General features: G+C 39.7%; 1 protein-coding gene across 5 annotated transcripts in view; it reads right to left on the bottom strand.

Moving 5' to 3' along the window:
- Window positions 1-370: 370 nt before the first annotated feature.
- The window catches only part of zmp:0000000521 (spindlin-1), a 48,358-nt gene continuing 34,137 nt past the window's right edge, over window positions 371-14,591 (bottom strand). For all 5 annotated transcript variants that reach the window (XM_028816360.2, XM_028816363.2, XM_028816361.2 and 2 more), the window contains 2 exons: window positions 8,778-9,011; window positions 371-3,195 (listed from right to left, as the gene is read on the bottom strand). In XM_028816360.2, the coding sequence (XP_028672193.1) occupies window positions 2,990-3,195; window positions 8,778-9,011 (440 nt within the window). In that variant the 3' untranslated portion in view covers window positions 371-2,989. The remainder of the gene's footprint in view (window positions 3,196-8,777; window positions 9,012-14,591) is intronic.

Raw genomic sequence — 14,591 nt, 5'->3', positions numbered from 1 at the left:
TTTTGGACAGTGCCACCGCCGCCAACCCATAACATAGCTGGTCTCACTACCATCCTGTAGAGTAACAGAAATAAAATTGTACAGTATTAAGTATTTAGAAGCAAGGAAATTTGCCCATCCATTTTCTATGGGAGGGATCCAGAGTACATGAAGAAAATCCCCATAAAACCCCTGGTGAAGCCAGGATATAAATTGCCCCTGTGTTAGTCCTGGTGAGAGGACACTGGGTAAAACAAGGATAAGACTATAGCTGGAATCTGGAAATGGACAAAAATGAATTCCATTACAGCCATGCTTCCATTCTTCAGGTTCTCTGCACCTGTAATATTCCAAACAGGTGAAGAATTAAGACAGAATAAAAACAAACAAGGGCAAAAAAAATATCTCTTTAATTTTGACCAGCTCAATTGACACAACCAGAATAGTAAATAAAACAGCTTGTTTGAACTACTGTACTTAGAAATAAAAAGTAGCTTTGGTAAAGCAGAGAAACAAGAAAATACAGTTAACACTTAATGTTAACGCCTTAATGCAAAATGGCAGTAGACTTAACATCACAAGAAACTGGCAAGCTGATGGTCCGGCTCAGAATAGGGAGGAACAAAAAACAAAACCAGTTCAGTACGTGTGACTGTTCCACAGCACGGTCCAATCTTCACGCTGGCCCTTAGAGGCAGGGTAGCCTTTCAAGAGACAACATGACTGTCGTACGCTTCTTCGAGTTACTTGTACTTCACAATTGGCACAATGCTGGGTGTACCCAGCCTCTCAGTCTCAATTTTTGAAGAAGGAAAAAAAAAAAAAAAAATATCCTGGATTTGTACCGTTACACGGAAGAACTCCAGGATTTTCACAATAAAATACTTAACAATGCTGACTGGCCGTTTTATGGCTCCTTTACAATTACAGAAAAGAACAGCACAAAAGAAAACCTCTCTAAAGTACAACTTCAATGAAGCCTATGAATACACGGTTCTAAACTGCTCCTGCTCAAAGTTCTGGTTTCTGCCCACCTATCTTTGCCAAAACCCCTTCTGAGTGACATCTAACTGAAGTAACCAGTGGGATGGTCTCCACAGTAACCAAAAACAAAACCAGCAGGAATTCTAGGCACTGTCTATAAGTTACATTTATAGAGATATTTTTGAAACCACAAGGATGTGAACAGTTTCATTTTTACACTAAGGCAAACAAATGCATGCTTTACATGAGCCGTGGTGAGAAAACCGTTTCTTTTCTTGTTTGTTTTTTTATACATTTAAACTGTACATATCTGATTTGAGACATGAACAACACTATGTGTGGCTGAGAGATAATTAGATACAACATGACTGAACACAATTGAAATTCCCATGGTTTCCCAACATTAGCATTAATAGCCAATTATTAAAAGATCCTGTAGCAAACTTGCCCCAGCCATGCCCAGTCCATAATAAATCAAGTCAAATTTCGTTTTCTTCCTTCAGACTGTATTTTCAAATCATTTAGAATGTGTGCAATTCTAATATGAGGGGAAAAAAACACGACTAGGCAAGCTATGTAAAATTTCAACTTTGTCAAAGCAAAAAAGACACGCAAATAATATTATAAAATAAATACTTTATACAATTTTGCAACATGACCGCTCTCAATATCAGTATGCTTCAGAAATGAATGGTGCTTGGCAATACAAATACAAATATAACCTTCACACTAAAGGGGGAACCAGGACTTTTTAGCAGTTGGAAAATATATAAAAATGGGGCATGGTGACTAGATTACAGATTAAGGAGAGGCTGGGCCTACAAATTAAACTTTAGGAAAGAGGGGCTGGAGTGAGTGATAAAGGGGCTACAGTAAGTTTGTATTTTCACTAAGGAAATTGATCAGCAGTATAACACATCGCTGGTAACCAGTTATTATTCTTCTCCATTTGGGACTTGCTTCAGTTTTGTCTTTTCAAATTCCCTGTATGACTGTGGAGTTAAGTAGTTTTATGCAACTTCTAGAAGTAGGAGGAAAAAAAATGGCTCTCTTTTTTATTTGTCCACTCCGTATTGCGCTGTCCAGCCTGCTGGACACTTTAGGCTTTATACTTGGGTGGTTGGCAGTAAGATAAACATACACACTAATATTTAAAAACAATTAAGGTGAATTTTTTTTTTCTCTTCATTGCCGCATCAAAAGCTAAGTAATTGCAATAGAGTAAGATGTAAAGAAAGCAGCTTCTTCAAAATAAGCCTCAAGCTGGCATGATTCCTCCCTCCATATTGAAACAATTTTGTTTTAAGAAAATATTTTAACGATTTTGAAACATAAGCTTGTATACATCTCTCTAGCATTATAAATACCACCCACCTTCCAAAATATAATAACCACGCCACTCCATCCAAAAAAAGAAAGAATTTTTTATGCGCTATAGTTATTATAAGCAGGAGATGGATTAAAACCGCCAGCCAGTTATATGCAAAGCAAGAAGAAGCAGCTAAATTGATTTTTTTTTGTGTTTCATATGGAGTGGGTGGTGATCTCCATTTTTAAATAACAGCTACAATGTGATGAAAGGGCATGGCGCTTTCTTGAAGGTGATCTATGACTGTACACAGTACACTGATTTAGTGGTCACACAATAAAAACCCTGCATATGTCTCCAAAGACACCACTCCTAGTTTGGTCTAGGCAAGCTCAAAGTAGAGCACAGATAAGCAGAGACCTCCAAAGGGACTTGTACTCTAAGATGTTACTACAGCATGACTACAGTGAACACAAAGGATTCAGATAGATCTCTCCATTTTGCACCACAATGTCTCTTTTCCTTTGGTACTCACTGCCATGGGGACCTCAGACCTCTAAACTAGGAAAAAACATTTGTTGGTGGAATGCAAGGAAATGACTGCGTTTGCTGAAATGAGTTCAAGTTGGGTTGGTTTTAAAAAAAAAAAAAAAAAAGGAAAAAAAAAAAAAAAAAAATAAAAAAGGCCAATGAGACAAATGCAGCCTGGCATCCTTTTTAGGAAGTTTTAACAAGATCATAGACGTGAATGTGAAAGTCGTCATCATATTTGATGTAGTAGACTGAAGGCTTGGCAGGCACCTGATAGATAACCAGGCCTGTCCTCTTCACCCCTTTGTCCGTGACATATTCCACCTGCTTACCCACAAGGCTTTCTGGCTCCTCTCCCGGCTTTCTGTCTGCAGGAAGGAGATGCTTGTTTTCTGAAATTGAAAAGAAAAAAAAAACACATGATTTGAACAACTGAAATTTGAAACTTAAATTTCTGACATTTGCTTTGAAAAGAGCATAACATGACCTGAAAGCCTGACATCTATGACCAAGATAAAAAGCGAACAGATACTGTGTATAAACTTAAGACACTCTACCCAGTCTAACTTTCAGTACATCATTCCAAATTTCAAGTTAAAGTTACTTTTGTATAGCGGTCGATAAAGTCCACTACAACAATACATTATCTCCTTGGCGTTCCTCGAGTGTGATTTGGGCTTGGAGGTCTATGTTATTACAGGGAACTTCTAGTTAGACCTGGGGTAACGTTTAATGATCAGCTTTACAGTATACAGACCAAATAACTCTCAGACAGTATTCTGCTACAACATAATGGAGGAAATAGCATTAGGCTGTAAAAAATCATTAATATTTCTATGAGTTTTGCATCTCTGTGGTTATTCATCGGTATTACTGAGTATACCAAAACACAATGACTCGTAAATGAGATGCTGTAAAGCCAGTTTTAGAACTGAAGCTGAACAATTAGTTGAGTCAAACGATAGTGCTGACAATGTGAACTGATCATCAGAAGTTAAGATGGATACTGAAACTGATGTATACGGCAATGTATGACTGATATATGTGATGAATTTGGTCCCATGAATCTTCACCGTTGTTCAAGCAGCTTCACGGCAAAAAATGGCAAAATAATTGTGATTTAGTAGAACAAGAAAGACGTTAGCCCCATAAGCATTGTTCATGATGCAGCAACTGTCAAAGTTCATGTTGGGGGAAATGTGGAAGTCACTAAACCGTGTAACTGTGATAACCTACAATAACGCAAGGGACGCATTGATTGTGCACATCAAATAATGATATTCCACCCTCTCACAGACCAGCAACAGAAAAATATGGTAAGTGTGCAAAGAAACACGCTTCTATATCCCAGATGTGACACCAGACTGTCCATTGGTAAAGACAGGTCACATGAAGGACATGTACTAAATACACATTAGTACAGCACTAGACATGCCTTTCTTACTGTGTTTATGTTGACATTTTAGTATTTATACTGTATGTTTCCATTACACATAACATTTTTTGTTGTTGAATAAAATAACATTTTCTTAATTATTCCAGGTGTAAACATAGTACTAAAGAAGCTACTGGAAATCAAACAGAACTATATGAACTCAGTCTAGGAATTATTTTAGAATCCACAGTATTTTTTTTATAAGTAGTGCTGCAAATGTTCTAGGATAAGTACATTATACAATCTCTAGTCCGAGGGGATATCAAATATAAAAGTCTGAATGGCTAATCTCATTGCCTGACTGTCAATTTACATGACTAGAAATAGCCAAGGATGTCAAATTATGCAACTGCATGTCGACTTTCCAGAACAGTTTAAAACTTGAAAAGTATCACAAGTTCGCCCTTTTTCCTAACAGCCAATAACATGCTGCCTGATGAAGCTGGTGCCTATATGAAGGGTTTACAGGTCCAGCAACTTCAGCTGTAATTTCTGCCCTTTTGTTTTTCTTTTTCCATTCTGTCATGAGGTACAAAACACAAGACATGAGATACACCAGCTGCTCTTCTGTTTGCGAGGTCTGAAATGCCTACATTCCTTATTTCTCATAGTTGCATTATACTTCTGGCTGATCATCCATTTGTTCTCAGCTTTCATGCGCACAGTCTGCCTTTATAACTTAAGACGAGTCACAGACTAGTTGAGTGGAGCTGCTAGGTATGTCACAATACAAGACTTCACCCGACTTGCTAAGATTATGTAATTGAAGTCTGTGATTGAAAAGAGTGATGAAGTGTTACATGTTGATTAGCACATACAAATAAAAATGTAAGTGTAATTTGTACACATGACAATAAGAACCCTATAAACCTGTTTACATACATAACTGAATTACAATAAATTTACAGTAAATAATAACTGTGATGGCCAGATGACAGTGGAGGGGGGGCAACAAAGACTTCAGTCATCACTATTACTGGTGGAAATAAACCTCTGGCCAATCACAATCAATTATAATAGACAAATCATGGTAAAATTCATCTAACAAACAGGACGTGAATCCCACATATGGGAAATGGTCTCTGTGGAATTAGTACATTCTTCCCATTTCCTAATTGAAAAAAATTATATATGAAAAATGTTTTCACCTAATCTAATCTATTAAGAGAAATACTAGTAAAACCAAACATGTTCGATCTTTCACTCCCTGTGAACACAATATGTTTGTTATAACATATACAGACAGTCCCCAGGTTACGTACGAGATAGGGACTGTAGGTTTGTTCTTAAGTTGAATTTGTATGTAAGTTGGAACAGGTACATTATTTTAATAAATGCTATTGTTGACCGACTATAACCAAGTGCTCTGCCAATGAATGATGGAGTTTCACCTCTCTCTAAACTTATTATTTCTACTTTATTTTCCATGGTGATGGTTTTCATCTTCTTTACTTTATCACCAGCACTTGCATCAGATTTGTGTTTGATACATTGTTGAAGGTTGAAGACAAAAGGTTAAGATGAGCTCCTCTGCACAGCACTGTACACTATATCACAGCAGGAAGGCACTCCTCGTCATCATGTCTGGTGTACTGTCGAGAGACAACATCCTGCTATGTACGTAACAGTACAAGCAGGCTTACTATTGAGAATGAATGGGAGCAGTGAGGGGCGATTCACTATTCGCCCACCACACAGTCACCTCCACTTGCTTACAGTATGTTGCCTGTAGCGTCTGCCCACTGAGAACGAACAGGGTGCAGCCAAAGGCGGGTAGTGAATTGCCCACCACTGCCTCCATTCAACAGGCAGCCACCTGAGGCACACTACAAAGCTGCCCCTCACCGCTCCATTCACCCTCAATGGCCTCCGTTCAGCCGCAACAGGGTCACCGCTTGCAGTATCACCAGCTGCCCACCAAGAACGAGCGGGGCAGCTGTTCGAGGGGCACTGCAAGGCTGTGTGGTGGGCGGGCAGTGAAATGCCCCCCTCTGCCACATCTAGCATCCGTCCAGTCAGGAGCAGTAGCTGCGGCGACGTGGTGGGCGGGCAGCAAACCGCCTCATTAAGCCTCCGTCCTGTACACAAGCGGTAGCTGTGACCCCGGCGACTATGGACGATGGGTCACCGCTTGCCGCGCACCCAGCCTTCCCATTGAGAATGAATGGGGTGCGGCTCCCACCACCCTATTCATCAAACGGAGCTGCCCGAGGGAAATTGCCCCAACCAGCCACTGCTTGTAGCATACCCAGGCTGAAGACGACGAAGAGGCAGTTACTGAGGAACCTGCGTTGCGTTCCCCCAGACAGATGAAGGAAAAGCTGCAGCCCCGTTCGTAAGTCGTATGTCGGATGCCTGTGACTTGGGGACTACCTGTACTGAGCTTTACTATGCCACTCAAGTACAGTGGAACCTCAGTTCACGAACGTCTCGGTACATGTACAAATCGGTTTACGACCAAAAAGTTCGCCAAACTTTTGCCTTGGTTCACGACCACACACTCGGTATACATACAAGCCAGCTTCCCTTTCGGTTTGTGTGCGCCGATGATTTCCGCATGTGTTGCATTGTTCTCGGTCAAACATGCGTGCTTGCACGTGCGTGCGTGCTTTCGCTGTGAACTCTTTGTGCTCTATTTCATTTCCCTTCCGGTTCGTACGTGCCGATTACTGTATTTAAGCACGTGTTCAGCCTCTCCCTGTTCATTGTTCTCAGTCAGACGTGCCTGCTTTACCTGTGAACTCTTTGTGCTCTACAGTATTTCGTGTGCTTTTGCAGTTAACCATGGCTTCTAAGCACTGTAACCTCCTCTTCACCCAGTTCCTTCTCAATTCATGCCAGAACTCGACTCATGCAAGGTTAGTTTTCTTGGTGGTTTATGGTTAGTTTTTGTATTACAGGTTTTTTAAATGTTCATTTTTCGGTTCGTAGCGTGAATTGTTGCAATGTTACTTTTCTTGGTTGTTTATTACGTTACAGATTTTTCAAATATTCATTTTTTTTTTTCCCTGCGATCGGGTTGTAAGGCTATAGCGCGAACTGCTGCAATGTTACTTACTTGGTTGCTTATGGTTGGTTTTTATATAAAGTTCGGATTTGTTCAAATGTTCCTTTTTTTTTTCCCCCTGTGCTTAAAACTCATTAAAAAATAAAAAAAAAAAGCGTTTATACAGCAATCGGGTTATAAGGCTATAGCACGAACTCTTGCAATGTTAGTTTTCTCTGTTGTTCAAGGTTTTCTCAGTGTTATTCAATGTTTTTACATTTAGTTTACTATTAGTAATGATGTGCATTCTATGGTGTAATTAACTATATTTGTGCTTTAAAAATCTTTAAAAAAAATACATTTACATACAGTTTGTACCGTCTGGAACAGATTAATTATATTTATGGGGGAAATTGCTTGGGTTCACGACCAAATCGGTTTACGACCAGAGTTTTGGAACGAATTATGGTCGTGAACAGAGGTTCCACTGTAACACCCATTCTTCTGTAGCAGACCTTGGTATACTGCATCTATCGGAGTTAATTCCTATAGACTGGGAGCAGGTGATAGTTACATGGGGCCAGATCTGGAGAATAGGGTGGGTGTAGCCTATCTCTGAGCCAAGACTTTTGCAGATCAACCTTTGCAATCCATACAGTAAGAATGGTGGTACTGTCGTGAAGCAGAAGATGAATGGTCAACAGCCAATCAGTGAATTACTTGCTGGTCATGTCGACCTTTTGAGGCATGTAATGAATTGTGCACATGCACTGTACTAACTTGGAACTTAAATTATTTAATGTTGGAGAATCACAATGCTTCTATTATTTCCACTCTCATTAGGATACTAAGTCATAAACTTTTACCCCCAGAGTTAAATTTCTCCCAGGCTGAATTAATGACCTTGGATCCTCCATGGATCACTAGATGCGATGATGCTTCATGAAGAATTGATTCAGGTGACCAGTCATGCAAAATCACCATTCCATTCTACAGTATGATTCACTCTACAGTAGCAACATCTTCTATCATCAATTTTAAAATCTGTTTAGACTTTGGGTCATCTTCGAGAGACACCCTGCCATGAGATAATTCTGCTTCACTGTGGCATACAATGGTAACTAGCCGAACAACAAGTTGTGTTGGCAAGATCGAATATCCAAAAATGTTTTGTTCTCTAGTGTTAGAAATTCAGTGATGCCATTCTTTATGTCAAACTGACGACAAAGCATTTAGATTCAGTAAAATAATTGTAAAATAAAAACATATCTATTGAAATGTACATAATTATTTCATAAAGGCAAACATATCGCTGTGTAGAGAGGATTAAGATTAAGCAGAATGGAGGATGCTGTCGGTGCAATGCAAAATAAAACAATATCTTCTGAATCTAGCATTACTGCTTAACAAGGACATGCAACAGTAAAGTTACTTCCTTCCAGCACTGTACTTTTAAGTATATGGCTCTTGCTGTTTTTACCTCACTGCTTCACTTGGATCATTTCAAACACACACTACATGTGTTAATATCAGATTGTAAAGAGAGGACTTACCAGCCTCTGGGAGAATGCGCAGATCTCCCTCCTTATAATCATCCCACAGCTGATACATGTAAAGTACAGGGTCCTTCTCATAAGTGATATAATACCAGTTGGTCATGACAGGTGCCCGTGACAGCACCATCCCCCTCCATTCGTTCTTCTCTCCATCTTCTTTCTCAAAGAGATGCTCGACTGCCTTTCCAACCAACTCCTCTGCATTGTTAGGAACTTTAATCTTAGTGTTCACTGCAAAGTTCAATATAATTAGTAAAAAATGATCAGTTTACAACCTCCAGCTATGAATATAAACATTTGCATATCACATATATTCCTAATTATAATACTGTTAGCAAAAATTGTATTTTATCGTAGACGTGTTAAATGTCGTTTCCTAATGCAATGGTGAAAATTCATTCAATGAATATGCCAATTCAGTTTCAGCTTCCAGGAAAACAAAACCTTTTTTTAAATTGTTTTGCTTGGTAAAATGTTACTTCATGACCTAAAATAACCATCTTTCAAAGCAGTACTGTGTTTAAATTTTAGGTGCTGTATATCACAGTTATTCACACGTATTACAAATCACTGCACACTACTCTTTCACAGAAAAGTTCACAGAAGTGGCATAACAAAAAAACATCTGATCAACATTATTACCAGAAAAAGTTAAATAACAAGAGAATTTAGATTAGATAAAATTAGGTAAACTTTATTAACCTTATGGGGAAATTCACAATTTCTGGTATAAGATGGATATGTCACAGGTGGGAAATTGTTCAGGGCCTGGCCAGTCTTTGTTTCATTTCCTCAGATGAAGATGCTGGCCATTATTTCTGAATCAGAAAGCACCAGTTTTCTCAGTTGTGCTAAAGGGAAATCCCCTTGCTCAAGGTATAAGCACTGGACTCAGTCCCTCTCTCTCTTTTCAAACTTGCTACCCCGTGCTACAAGACACTTGATATTTTAATTTGACATCAATTTAAATTCTTTAATAACCTTTAAGAAAATTAATTGAGAACATCGAAGTCTGACAATCACACATCACTCTGTGAAGCGTCCTCTGATAAGTATCACTTTCAGCATTACTAGGTGTGGGATTTCATGTTTGAAGCACTCTTTAATCACTTTTCAGTAAGACAACAGCAACAGTATGGGTTTCTTGTTAATTTCCTGCTTGTCAGAAAAGTTGTGATAAATCAGCAGAGCAGTTTAATATTTTTACTGTGACTTCTCCAGCTTGTGGATTGTTTCTGGGTTAACTTAAAATGAACAAAATAAATAACTGCACTATTAGGGTCACTCTAACTCAGATTCTCTTATTTATATCTTCTTTTTATTAAGCATGCCCTGCATTTCCGTTTCAAAAAAAGTCATACAAACACATTAATACTTTACATAATAAAATACTCTTAAAGCTGTCCCATACTAAATACAATCTGGAAGTGCAGTTACTATGTTTCCAGAGAAACTGACCATGTAATAAATTCTCTCAAAACCCCAATTTCAAGGAAAAGGGCTCATACAAGCAAAGATAAGTTTCCATTTTAAGAAATATAGAAAAAAAAAAACAAAACACAAAACAAAGTATGTACACATGCATCAATGTAGACACACATTCATAGCATATGCAAGCTATTCCAACAATGTGTTTATCTGTGTGTGTCAGAGTACGCTTATGTTACTTCACATATTTTTTGCAGAGGGCCAAGGCCTATCCTGGCAGCACTGGGTGCAAGGCAGGGTTTAACACTGGATGGAACAAAAATCACTTCCAAAACAAATTAAGAAGTTCATAAATGATTTTTTGTCTTACTTTGTGTTGTCCAATTTAACCTTATATATACAGTGGTGTGAAAAACTATTTGCCCCCTTCCTGATTTCTTATTCTTTTGCATGTTTGTCACACAAAATGTTTCTGATCATCAAACACATTTAACCATTAGTCAAATATAACACAAGTAAACACAAAATGCAGTTTTTAAATGATGGTTTTTATTATTTAGGGAGAAAAAAAATCCAAACCTACATGGCCCTGTGTGAAAAAGTAATTGCCCCCTTGTTAAAAAATAACCTAACTGTGGTGTATCACACCTGAGTTCAATTTCCGTAGCCACCCTCAGGCCTGATTACTGCCACACCTGTTTCAATCAAGAAATCACTTAAATAGGAGCTGCCTGACACAGAGAAGTAGACCAAAAGCACCTCAAAAGCTAGACATCATGCCAAGATCCAAAGAAATTCAGGAACAAATGAGAACAGAAGTAATTGAGATCTATCAGTCTGGTAAAGGTTATAAAGCCATTTCTAAAGCTTTGGGACTCCAGCGAACCACAGTGAGAGCCATTATCCACAAATGGCAAAAACATGGAACAGTGGTGAACCTTCCCAGGAGTGGCCGGCCGACCAAAATTACCCCAAGAGCGCAGAGACGACTCATCAGAGAGGTCACAAAAGACCCCAGGACAACGTCTAAAGAACTGCAGACCTCACTTGCCTCAATTAAGGTCAGTGTTCACGACTCCACCATAAGAAAGAGACTGGGCAAAAACGGCCTGCATGGCAGATTTCCAAGACGCAAACCACTGTTAAGCAAAAAGAACATTAGGGCTCGTCTCAATTTTGCTAAGAAACATCTCAATGATTGCCAAGACTTTTGGGAAAATACCTTGTGGACTGATGAGACAAAAGTTGAACTTTTTGGAAGGCAAATGTCCCGTTTCATCTGGCGTAAAAGGAACACAGCATTTCAGAAAAAGAACATCATACCAACAGTAAAATATGGTGGTGGTAGTGTGATGGTCTGGGGTTGTTTTGCTGCTTCAGGACCTGGAAAGCTTGCTGTGATAGATGGAACCATGAATTCTACTGTCTACCAAAAAATCCTGAAGGAGAATGTCTGGCCATCTGTTCGTCAACTCAAGCTGAAGCGATCTTGGGTGCTGCAACAGGACAATGACCCAAAACACACCAGCAAATCCACCTCTGAATGGCTGAAGAAAAACAAAATGAAGACTTTGGAGTGGCCTAGTCAAAGTCCTGACCTGAGTCCAATTGAGATGCTATGGCATGACCTTAAAAAGGCGGTTCATGCTAGAAAACCCTCAAATAAAGCTGAATTACAACAATTTTGCAAAGATGAGTGGGCCAAAATTCCTCCAGAGCACTGTAATAGACTCATTGCAAGTTATCGCAAACGCTTGATTGCAGTTATTGCTGCTAAGGGTGGCCCAACCAGTTATTAGGTTCAGGGGGCAATTACTTTTTCACACAGGGCCATGTAGGTTTGGATTTTTTTTTCTCCCTAAATAATAAAAACCACCATTTACAAACTGCATTTTGTGTTTACTTGTGTTATATTTGACTAATGGTTAAATGTGTTTGATGATCAGAAACATTTTGTGTGACAAACATGCAAAAGAATAAGAAATCAGGAAGGGGGCAAATAGTTTTTCACACCACTGTAACAGATTTGAACTGCTTTTTTTTGGTGCATTACAACATCTTTTCTCCTGTAAACAATGTTTACCTATCCATATTACTAACCGAGAATGGTAAACCGGATGGCATGGATGCAGGTTTACTAACTAAACCGGATGGCACGGACGCAGGTACACGGCGATGGGACCATGAGACGTACTGCGCAGGCGCGTACAGCGCACGTCTCATAAACTGCAATCGAAGTCGTATCCACCGCGAACGAAGGACTCACGGCCCAAAAACGAAACAGCTCAACTGACGTGAATGAGAAATGAAGCAACAAGGCGCCCATAGCTAATGACTACCGACACAGCCACGCCAAAAAGAGGATTCTGCGCTGCAGCCCGGATTCAAACGGAAAAAGCTATGGCGGCCCCACAGGTCCACAAAGATAGTACGAAGGGCGCAGGCGTCGCCGCCATATTGTGAGTGGCACTACTGCGGGGTGAAGTTAGGAGTAATGTGCTGCTTGAGGTTGTACAAACCGCTGAACGCTTTACACCGAATTCAAACACAATACAGCTCAACGATACAAACACGAGCCCACCTAGATAAGATCAATGAACGCAGGCGCCTACAACGCGCGTCTGAAACTGCGGAAGCAAAGCAGGCATGGGTTCAAAACGAACGAGCTCGACTGACGGATATACAAACACGAGCCCGGCTAGATAAAATCAATGAACGCAGGCGCCTACAACGCGCGTCTGAAATGCCGCAAGCAGAGCGGGCTCGGCTCCAAGACGAACGAGCTCGACTAATGTATTTCAGGATACCCAACGCCGGGGGTAGGCGAGCGAAGCGAGCAGGGGGCGGAGCCCCCCTTGTCATGACTATAACGAAGATTCTGCATATCTGATCTGTGAGCTAAAGGTGTAACAAGCTGCATATGGTTTGTACTTATTATGTGTCAACAGTTGTCATAGTATTTAAAGCACGTTTATTCATGTATCAGTATTAATGTAGTTTTTTTTTTTTTAAATTAAAACTTTAGTCTGTGTTGCTGAAAAAACATGCTGCTGTGTAAAAATTATTTTTATAACATACAGCATCTACAAAAAGTATTCGCTCCCTTTAGTTTTGACTTTTTCTTGTTAAGCAACATTGAATCAGTGTTTTTAATTTTCCTTTTTGATGCTGATCAGCAGTTAAAACAACAAAAAAAAATCTTTAATGTTAAAGCAAAAAAAATACTACTTCAGAGTAGTCAAAATTAACTACAGATATGAAATACAAAATAATTGCGTAAATATTAATATGAATCACCTCAATCATCACTGGTGTAGCCAGTTGGTTTTAGAAGTCACAGATTAACTTAAATGGTGATCATCTTTCTGTAGTCAAGGGGTTTCACTTTATTGTAGTATGAATGCACCTTATCTAGGAAAGGCCAACTTGTGGTGAGTCAGTATGGTGGACTAACCTACACAATTAAGACAAAAGAACACCTCAAACAACTCCATCAAAAGCTGACTGAAAATATCGAAGTCACTGAATATCCAGTTAAATCAATCATATAGAAATGGAAAGAGTATGACACAGCCATAAATCTGCCTAGAGTAGGCCAACCACAAAAACAGAGTGATCATGCAAGAAAGTGACAAGTAAGGGAGGCCACCAAGGTAACAATCAGAACTCTGTTGGAGTTACAAAGGACAGTAGCTGTGTTTACAGACAGCAAATAGCAACTGTTATCCAGTTGCAGCTTTATGGGAGAGTAGCAATGAGAAAGCCATTGTAAAAAAATAGGCAGATGACATCAAGGTTGGAGTTTGCCAAAAGGCACATGAGAAACTCTAAAGTATATCCGACCCAAAGAGCTTCCACTACAGTATATAGACATGAGTAACAAGAAGAGAGGTCAGAAAGAACCGGAAAAGAAACTTAGAACTACATCAAAGTCTAGACAGACATCAAGCCCAAGTGCGAGGTATGGCCTCTCGGAGACTGACCTGGAACTGGCAGACGAATGCGCAGACTTCCTAGGACCTCGTTCCACCGCATCGTCTCCAGTCGAGAGCGAAGGTGCAAGTGATGCAGGTCATGATGGATCGCCGATTTCAGAAGAAGATCAATCGAAACTAGAAAAGGCCCTGCAGTACGTGCTCTCATGTACTCCTCGCTAGCCCGAAGCATCGGCTGTAATAGGAGCAGCAATTCCACCCGCGGAGCATTAAAGCCGAAGCGACCTGTCCGAACTGAAAGAGATGATCGCAATCCTGGCGACAGCCACCTGCACAGCCATAAATGAGCTTAAGAAGGAGCTTAAGGGGCTTAAGAAGGAAAACAAAGACCGGGAAATGCGTTTATTTAATCGTTTTGATTCAACCTTTAAAGGTATAGTGGGGAAAA

This window comes from Erpetoichthys calabaricus, chromosome 12, assembly GCF_900747795.2.
Source record: "Erpetoichthys calabaricus chromosome 12, fErpCal1.3, whole genome shotgun sequence".
Taxonomy (NCBI): Eukaryota; Metazoa; Chordata; class Cladistia; order Polypteriformes; family Polypteridae; genus Erpetoichthys; species Erpetoichthys calabaricus.
This window is presented reverse-complemented; position numbering and strand designations above follow the sequence as displayed.